The 10113-nt window shown below is 45.7% G+C and overlaps 1 protein-coding gene across 1 annotated transcript; it reads right to left on the minus strand.

Annotated features, from left to right (window-relative positions):
- Positions 1–345: 345 nt before the first annotated feature.
- Positions 346–9258, minus strand: LOC138966184 (growth arrest and DNA damage-inducible protein GADD45 alpha-like). The gene is made up of 4 exons (XM_070338315.1): positions 8924–9258; positions 6811–6915; positions 3984–4107; positions 346–1942 (listed from the first exon to the last, which is right to left on the minus strand). The coding sequence occupies exons 1-4, from the start codon at positions 8968–8970 to the stop codon at positions 1700–1702; spliced, it is 519 nt and encodes a 172-aa protein (XP_070194416.1). The 5' UTR covers positions 8971–9258; the 3' UTR covers positions 346–1699.
- Positions 9259–10113: the final 855 nt, after the last annotated feature.

Below are 10113 nucleotides of genomic sequence, written 5' to 3' on the forward strand. Positions count from 1 at the left end.
GATTAGGTTACTTACTTGACAATTAGTGTATTTGCTAAGTAGGTTTTTGTTTAAGAAAAGGGTTCATTTTTGTCAACGACCGTAAGTGTGGGTGTGTGTGTGTATGTGTGCTGTTTTTGTTGTTGTTGCTGTAAAATCGAAGTTTGTATTTGTCTTGCTCCAGACATTGTCTTTATTTCTGTCGTGTGTGTGTTTGAACTTTGCATTGCTTTAGTTTGTTTGTTTGTTACTTTTGGTCACTGTTACATGTTTATGTCACACACACACACACACATTCCTTAACAAAAAAAGAAAGGGAGAGAGAAAGACAGAGAAACATACCAAACACAATCCGAAGACAAGCGATTCATTTTCAGGTTTATTTATTTATAAAAACGACAATATTCTAATGAACCATTTGTTTGTTTGTTTGTTTGCTTAACGCCCAGCCGACCACGAAGGGCCATATCAGGGCGATCTAATGAACCATCAGATTCGAAGCATGCTAACTAAAATGAATGATGACTAGGGTTATGTTTGTACAACGAATTCACATTAAAATTGAAACAGTAAAAGAACTTAAAAGTTAACCGATACACACCTTCACACGTCAGTGCGTTGTGATAAATCAAAATTGTCTTCGTCTTTCCACAAATGTCAAATTGTTTTGACAAGTCTGATCGTTTATGGTCGTAGTTTAAAGAACTTCATCGGGTAAATAGTAAAGCTTCTGATAAAAGAAAGTAAAACTGATCAAACATATGTTGTTACTTACGCTTAAATATACACTTCAATGTAACGTAGTAATACTATCTGAAAAATTACAAAATGTCAGCATTTATCAATTATCGCCGACGCTCACATTCTATTTACATGGACATGAACGTTTCTGTCTCTAAGTTAAGTCATGACTCTACAACGTCATTGTCAATTGTCTGCTTTTATATGCTATGAATGATAAAAAAAAACAGTCTCTTCATTTGCCTTCAGAAGAACTGACTGATCAGAATAACATTGTCAAGTTCCTTCAAACCACCTAGCGACTGTTTGACGTCATAAGCAGATGGTATATAATGACGTCACATTAGTCCTCCAAGTTCTGTGAACCATTTTGGGTTCAAGAGGAACTGTTCGTTTAAGTCACAAAGTGCTGGGGTGTCTCGCTCAATGAACAAGAAACCAGACGACACTAACATCGCCATCAGTTCTTACGTGGACAACGAAGACATTTCAGTTTTCCTTCTTTTACACAAAGGCCTTTGTGACGTCATAACTGGTAATGACGTAAGTCTACGCGTAATGACGTAAGTCCATTAATGGCAGAAGATGGAACCAGATTTTCGTGCAGCGGATTTAGGCAGTGCTGAGCCTGACGACTTTCAGAGGAACCTAGAGGAGACCGCTGGCAGTTAGACGCTCCGCAGAACCGTCAGGAGGCTCGGTCGACAAGTTCGCATTGGGCACACCACCTGGACCGGCCAGTCAGTATCGGACAGTGGCCGACACTGAGGATCCGGCCGGCAGGCTCCGGGCTGCGCGCGGACCGAGACCAAAAGGCTGGGGCGCCATGGAGCTCGATCCCGAGTAGAGGATCAGGATTGGGATGATCCTGAAGAGTTGTGATCCTGAAGTGTTGCTTTCAGACGATCATGGATGATGAGTTTCAATCTTGACGAGGAGGGAGAGCTCGCCAAAAGGGGGTTCCACCCCCTCTCCCTCCTCACACGGGTAGCTGGATGATGGGTTTGGGGTAGATGTCGCTGTAGATGATAGTGTCGTGATAGTTGCAGATAAACTCTTCATCGAGGCTGAGGTCCTCTTTTGGCATTTCAACGAGAACACAGCTCGCATTGGAAGGTTGGCTCTCGCCCTCTTTGGTTTTCGAACCCTCGTCGGCTGAAGGGGAGGCGACATCCTCGCGGGCCGAGTCTAACAGGCTGCGCAGTTTGTCAGTGTCTTTGACCTGTGAACACACAAGACAGAAAACAACATAAGTCCCGATGCAAGAAGTAATCATCTGTCCTAACATTAAAAGAAAAAGATCCAATCATTGTGCGCATATATCCTCCATTAAATGACCTAACAGTTTTAATGGGGCCAGTCTGTGCATACACTGAAAGGCAGAACTGACCCAAAATCAGATTAGGAAAGAGAAACTACTTCTTCGCGGTGATAAAGCCAGACAACAGGGGGAAAGAACTCAGAAACCAACCCAAAGAAAACGCCGTCCGGGACAGTAAACAACAAGTACGGCTCACATCTTTTATAACGCAAATTGTACGATGTTCATGTCACGCCTCGCGTAACAGCAGGTATGCTTACAACGCATATATCTCACAAGGCCGGACAAGGTCACTACACAAACCACTTAAGCAGGACAGGACAACTTATATTACAACTCCGACCACAACATGGGTCACTTTCTTCGCAGATCGCTTATGCGCGCAGTTTCCACACATCGACAATGCGACGCACTTTATAGATCAAAACCTCCCCCGTTTACGGACAAGGTCGACGCTCGACGAAATCCTTGTCACTTTCTCTGGTAAACAACTGCATGTCTCAGTTTAATTCATATGCGAAACTGTTCTGATTGGTTGTATCCAGCATGAATATGCAGCGCACGCGCCGCCCTGACGGCAGCACATAGAACAGACACACTTGTCCTTGATCAAAACATCCTGGTGTGTGTATTGGGGGCCCAATACAATTACCCCTTACCAGTCTGCCCGGAAATTCCGTCTTCGCGGAAACAGTTTGACGGTTGACACTCACTGGAAACTGACTGATTAGTTGGAGTTGACATGCCGAAGAGAAATAACTAATCATTATCCTTTTGCTCAAAACTTCCATTCTTTCACTCCACGATTAAAATCACTACTCTGAGACACTGAGTTTCCGGATCTGCTAAAGGCGGAATTCTCCCAACACCGAGTGATTAACACCGCTTCATCAGCAGATCGTGCACATTTTAATTATCGATTTAATAAGCATCATCGACGCTATAGCGTAGTGTTGCTGCCTTTATTGCGAAGTTGGTATTCTGGTAGGATACACGCACGTTGTAAGCACGCACCGCTGCACTCTAACCCGGATTCTAAGTTTCAGTTTTACAAGAACTTCTAGTCAGATATCTGTGTTCCTATGCAGTAGAGACCCAATTTCCCAGAACAGAGCCAGCGGACAAAGACCACTCGTCGAGCATTTTTCTCCTCAGAACACAGAAAACTGATAAAGAACCCTCCCACAACGAGCGTGTGTTTTCCTGTGTGAAACTAGGCCATGCCTTCCATGTTACTTCAAGCAAGGCTGGGCAAGTTGTGAATGAATTCACTACCGGCGTTACTACAACGGAGACGAGTCGAGTTCCGGCTTGAAAAAAAACCAACAAAGACCGAAACCATTACCGCGCCAGACAAGGAGAGATGTATGTCAACCCACAACAACGAACAGAGACTGAATGAGGACAAACAAGCCGAGAAGGCTGACTCGACAGTACTATTACTGGAAATCCGAGGCAACACTGACTTCGTAACATTATAACTTGAATTCCTTCCTCTCCCTTCTGCTATTGTAACGTTAGGATTAGCAAGGAGAATTCAAGAAGAGAGAAACACTTTCAAGTGCAAGTAGTGTAGGAAACTTTTACAAGGAAGGAGGAACAGACACACAAGGATTTTCCTTGAAAGTAAATGATGGAAGGAAACAGACGCCAAACTGAGCAAGGAACAGGAAAATCAAAGGAGAGGAAAGGCAAATAAAAACCATTTATCAAGCAAGAAGAGGGGGGGTGGTGGGGGGGGGAGGTGACCTTGCAAAACCAGCGCGCAAGAACGATGTGTCAACCTCTGCATTAAAACTGTCGAGGGGTGGAGGAAGTTGAGATAGAGAGCTATCAATCATTCAAACTAAGAAAACAATATTAATTAAAAAAGACAAAACACATCTCTGAATGGTGTGATATCGATGAAGATAATCCATCAAATAACAAATGAGATGCTTACCGTGAGCAGTCTGATGTCGTTCTCCCAGCAGAAGGACCTGACGAGCGTGTGCTGAATATGCATGCCGACATCAGGTGAACTGTTCATATCGGGGATGAGACAAAGCATCACTCGCTCTGGGGCGCTGCACACACACAGACAAGAATGCAAGATAAATACAAACGCTGAATTCTCTGGCAAATTTCATGCAAGAAAAATAAAAAGGCTTGGGGGAAGAGAGAGAGAGAGAGAGAGAGAGAGAGAGAGAGAGAGAGAGAGAGCGAGAGAGCGAGAGAGAGAGAGCGAGACACACGTTTACAATCCACGTTTTCTTTCCCGTTCTTAGGAAAACCACATGTAAAAGCCCTGTGCAGGACTCCTTTAAAGAGATTCCACGCGACTTGAGAAAGCCCAATGGGGAATCTCTGGCTTACATCACACAACGAATGCAGCAGCCTCTATATAATCTTGGATTATCCGCAGCATTGATTTGAAAAGAACTTCTCTGTTTAAGATTCTTGCACACTTCAAAATGGGGGACAAATTTGGCATGGGATCCTCGGTCATTGCAAACACACGACCACGGGAGACGCAACGTGACACCGCTTCTTCTTTCTCTTCCTTTCTTTTGATATCAGTTTTGTTTTGTCCGACATACACTTTTCTGTCTTTTGTGCACGCGTAAGCAAAATCGTGTGGCCGAAATCTGACCTCTTCTCGATCAACCTTGTGGGAAACTTTGGACTCTACCGAACAACCCTCCGAAACATCTTTAGTTCAAATTGCTAATTTATCCCGCACCCGTTTCTTAAGCAAGCCCTGCAGGCAAAGACATAGGTCTGCATTAATGAGCTGATTAGAGGCCCGTACAAAACCCACACCGTGCGACTATTTCGGCCGGGTCTCATAACTTCCCGCGTTTGCGACCCAACCCTGTGCGGAAAGCCCGGCCGTCGGTGTGACCTCGGGCAAAAGGTCACAACACTATTCTACAGAGTCTCTCTCTCTACCTGGCAAGCAACAATTCGATCGGCTTGGAATGCTGCGACAGGAATGCCGACTATGCAGAACGGGCAGTGAGCACGCACTGACTCGCACCAAAGATATTCTTTGCTCGCACCTCTCCAAGCCCCTCCTATATTTCTTCCCCACACAACCCGAGACTCCCGGTAATACCACCAGTAGGCCACACCTCAGTCCATGTGCTTTTTTACTTCCAACGCTGATTCTGTCTACGCTTGTTGTTTGCGGCTAATCGGCTCAAACATTGAGAAAAACTGCTCGTGGCTCCGCGAAGCTGAAATTCCGGAGCGAAAAAAAAATACTACCATGTTGTCTGTGAATGCTCGGTTGCATGATTGTACTTCTGAAATTGCAGAGAGTGATGAATTACACACATGCCTAGGTGCATCAGCCATGTCTCAAGTTTCCTTGTGGGCCCAAACTTTGTATAAATCTGTACTCTTGACAAATCGATACATTGAGAAAGTTAGGACGGCGAAAACAAACAATGACTTGTGTGCGTGTTTGTGCCTTGCACCAACTGAATGTTGCCCTGTTCCCGTCAAACGAATTCCTAACTTTCCGATATAAACTATTTATCGTTCGCCTCGGTATCCATGAGAAAAAAATTTGAAAAACAAAAACATATATATCAACCCCCGCCGCAAAGCCGCAAGCAATTAACACTAGAGAGAGGGCAATGCCTATCACCCCCACCCACCATCCCTAGGTCAAGATATCTTCTCAGCTACTAGCAGCTGCGATCGACATAGAAGCCTGCAAGATCTGGGTGAAGCTGACAGACGGCTGCTCGATAGGGCAAGGCCTGTCGCCAGCCTCGCTAGATGCCCACAACTGGCACAAGGACGACAGTTTTGTCTTTGAGACAAGCAGCAGTGACACAAACAAGTCTGCGGATGGCGGGATTCCCGAAGACACGCGGCAACAGGCAGAGAGAAAGGGAGAGAGAAGCGGAACATGGGTTTTAACCAACTTATCGATCGAGCGAGGGAGTTCCATGAACCCTCCATCGATCGGGGTAAGAATCTCGGTGACAACCCCTACCTCCCCCCCCCCCCCCCCCCCCAGCTTGATTGGATAATGAATGCACTCCATGATGCACTGTGCAGCGCAGCTCCCAGATTGACGCACACTGACGTCGAAGCGCTCTACACCGCTATTACTATAGTAGAAAATAAAAGCGAACACGCCTCTGCAGTGAATTCAGGTCGACGCTCTTCTACGTAATTCTGCGTCACAAACAACAACACGGCTTCGGCTGCACTGAGGTAGGTTTAGACTGGTCGTATTGCTTAACCGAGTAAATAAAATTGTTGATACACCCACACTGACGCTCCGCAGCCACCCGACCGGGCGTGAACCCGTTATGCTAACATCGCAGTCTCTGTGTCGGTGCAAACAAACCGAAGGGTAATTAATAATCTGTTGTACAGGATTAGTATGTTTGTGCACTGTATGCATATGCACAGGTAGCATTGATGGAGTCAAAACAGTCACAGTTATAATTTACGCAGACACTTCCCCCCCTGGACAAAGCACGCAGACCATTTTACCTTAGGAATAAAGCAAGTGGACATGGTAATGCGGGCTTTGAGAGAAAAAAACATTTCAGTGCACAAGGCCTAACTGGTTGATCAGTTTCGAGAAACGCATTACAAAAACACTGCTCTGAACCGCAATGCAAACTGATCAAAAACGTGCGTGCACAAAAGACAGATCGGTGCTGTAAGATAGAACTAGTCACAGTTATAGACAAACAGTAGCCCAGTTCTGTGAGTGACACAGCTCTGAAGTACTCAATAGAGAGTAATAAAGAGACACTTACCATCCCAGAAGTTTGGCGCACTCCTGCACACCAACAGTGACACGCTGCGCGGCCATTGCACGTGATATACATTTCTCCAAGGCTTGGCCGATTGGGCTACTGCTCCTGAAACACACAAAGAAAATACTGTTAAATTTCGGTTTCCACGCAGTACAAAATATCATTTATACTTGCGATGCAACACAGACAAGATTAGTCCCCTCCCCCCCCCCCCCCCCCCCAAAAAAAAAGTCAAATTTCCGAGCTTTACAAAAATCATACATATTTTGAATGCAACATAGACAAGATATCTTTTGTCACAATTTGAAAACTGACGTTGTTTTCGTTGCGTTATTGTGTGTGTGGTTTATTTTTCTTCCTCAGTGACCTTCAGGCTTCACGAGCGCTGGACAGCTACACCGAAGAGCGCATATTCGGTGCCAAAACCACGAAGCGCGTGCGGGGGTTTACCGCGATTACTCATCCATCATGCGCCGACCTACTTTTTTACGAACCCTGAAACGGAAGAAGGAGGGCACAAAGTACGATCAGCGCTAGACTGAGACAGACAGAGGGAGAGTCTCACAGAAAGGGTAAAAGCAGACGGGATTGAGAGCTGAGCGTTGGGGCGCGCCCCCGCACCTAGCGACCGGATGAGGAGAGCGACCCATCCCACACACGGAGAACCCCGTTCGCTCTCCAGCCATCGCCCCTCCCAGCTTTACCCTCTGCTTTCATCGAAAGACTTCACACAGCAGCACAAAGCTTTGACCTAACTTCATCCTCTCTCACCTGCCCTCACTGGTTCTTCAAGGTGTTTGTCTCACTCCTTAATCCACCCTAAAAGGCTCCCTCCCCACCCCTCCTTCCAGGCTACCTGTACCCACCAACTCCCACGTTGCCTCAGCTGCCGGCGGGGTGGGGTAGGTGGTCATTAGTCTCCAACGCGGTTCCTCGCGTGAGGGAAGGAAATATTGTAAACTTATTATCCACCGGTGGTTAGCTGCGCGGGCGTTATGGGGGGTCAATTACGACTGAGCTGTCTATCAGTATCAGGAGAGCAACAAAGTACCATACGGGGGGTCAGTTCTCGACGAAGTCGAAAGCCATCGTGTACGAACTTGGCCACCGCATGCTCAACCCTTTACCACGTGGGAGACAGCGACAGACAGCGGACCCCCTCACAATGCCGATACTTCCCCTAAATCACACCCACAATCCGCATAAACAGACAGCTACGCGCGTTGCTAATGACATTGAGCCGTCTATCGATTAGTGTGCACGTGGAAGCTGTTGACGCGCATCGCAGTTGCTTCGTCACGACAAAGTCAACGATCGTCATAAAAATGCGTGCAACCGCAAAAAAGTTCGAGAGCGTCTAAATGCAAAAAAATGCAGCAACAACAATAAACTCCAAAAGCTATTTTCACTCAAATTGCAGTACGTGCACTGTGTAACATCTGTTTAATGGATGCATGCAACAGCTTGCAAATATTGCGTCGATCGTTATTATGGGTCATTTGCTTTCACTTTATTTCTCCCTTCATTTGTAAACGTGACATCTGTTCTCCCAGACTGAAAAGCTTGCATTCCTCGTTTTAACTGCCCCGCTACCATTATTGCGTAACATGGCGCAGCTGTGAGGCACAGACCAAAACATGTTTTTCGCAACCACCCCGCACACCTAAAACCCTTCCATTGTGCAAAACAACCTTTTCCCTTTTGCCAAAAAGTCATAATTTGATCTCGCCGACAAACAGTTGGGCAAGATTATAAGATATGGAAAGTGTCTGTTACCATCCACGTGGTCTATAGCCACCCACACGTTGCTTCAGCCGAGTCCGACGCAAGGGCGCAATATGCTTACTCAAACAAAATTAAAGAAAACCAAGACAAACAAACTTTTTTGGCCCTGTATTTCAGTAATCACGAAAAACAGCAGCTACGCGAAACTACAAAGTTAGAAAAAATGAGTTCAGTAATGCGGTGGCTCGTTATCAGTCACATTACTCGGTCAGTGGCCCATATGCCTAGGATCGAAGTCATGACCCCACATGGCACATGGCCACACTAACTTCTAAACCTGAAAGGAAAGAAATCGAGAGAGAAAGAAAATTTCAAATGCAAAACTTACTTTTCGCAGTGGGTATCGCAGGCGCTGCACATTTCCGTGAAAGTCATGTTCTCAGGTAGTGAAGATGAACGTACTAGGGTATAAATATTTCCAGAAGCACAGACACGAGTCGTAGTAGTAGCAGACGACAACGATTTCTCACAGAGCGAATCACACGTTGCTTCTCGTACAGTATCCAGCGTGGAAGTGTCTGCGTGGAAGGGACAGCCGGTGATAGTATACTCGCCCAGAAACAGCTGCTTCACAGCTACGAGCCCTCTGATTGGTCGACGCTAAGCCTAGCCTGCAGAATCCGCTATCTGATTGGCTGACGATGTGGCCTAGTTTTGATCCGGCGGTCGCGCAGTGCATTGGCCTCGTCAAGCCAGGACAACGGTAGCTGTTTGTCTCAACGTGATGAAACGCAGAGCGTACTGTAGTGTATGGATACATACAGTACTGTATAAGTATAATGAACCCAGCTGCCTGCTCGCCCCCTGCTAGGAAACGGGCTCCCAAGGTTCGGCATGCTACACTTCACAAAGAAGACAAAGAAAATGTGGTGTTGCTGCGCTGAAATGTTAAACGTACAGTATGTACATAGCCTATACAAATATAACTAATAAGTAACGGTATAATAATGACCCCAGCTGCCTGCAAGCCCCGTGCAAGGAAACGTGTTTCCAAGGTTTTGGCACGCTGTACACTACACAAAGAAGACCCAAACAAGTTTGTTGTTGGCAGATTTTACTGCGATGAAGCGTTGAACGTATATGACACGGTTTGGCCCGGTGTCACGATTTCATCTTTCGCCTGTGTACATATTTCCCCCTCGACATATACTCAAGACTGAAATGTTGTTTCCTGGTAAAATTAAGAAGTGAAATTATTTATAGACGAAAAGCATGTCAGTTTCTTGCATGTGAAGAAAATTGGTGGTAATTTTTTTTTTATAGATTTCACCCCCAAAATCGAATTCTTCGAAAACGTGTACCGAGTGGTTACGTCCCTTGAGTAAGAAGGGAAACATTTTAGGATGAATCAAATTTCTAAGTGAAATAAAACAAATTGGTTGGACAAATTTAGCCCCATGAATGTAAGGTACACAAGGTCGCCAATCAGTACTATCGAAGGGTGTTTTTTTTTTGTTCAGTGTAGAGTTTATACTAGATCAACGAGGCCGAGAAGCGAAATATCAACACGGCGAAAGA

This window comes from Littorina saxatilis, linkage group LG5, assembly GCF_037325665.1.
Source record: "Littorina saxatilis isolate snail1 linkage group LG5, US_GU_Lsax_2.0, whole genome shotgun sequence".
In the NCBI taxonomy this organism is placed as follows: Eukaryota; Metazoa; Mollusca; class Gastropoda; order Littorinimorpha; family Littorinidae; genus Littorina; species Littorina saxatilis.

What these genes read in the sequence shown, in the direction of transcription:
- LOC138966184 (XM_070338315.1), bottom strand. Translation starts at nt 8,970, where the DNA reads ATGACTTTCACGGAAATGTGCAGCGCCTGCGATACCCACTGCGAAAA. An exon ending in TGCGATACCCACTGCGAAAA is followed by an intron (nt 6,916 to 8,923) that starts GTAAGTTTTGCA and finishes TGTGTGTTTCAG; the next exon opens with GAGCAGTAGCCCAATCGGCC. An exon ending in TGCGCCAAACTTCTGGGATG is followed by an intron (nt 4,108 to 6,810) that starts GTAAGTGTCTCT and finishes GTGTGTGTGCAG; the next exon opens with CGCCCCAGAGCGAGTGATGC.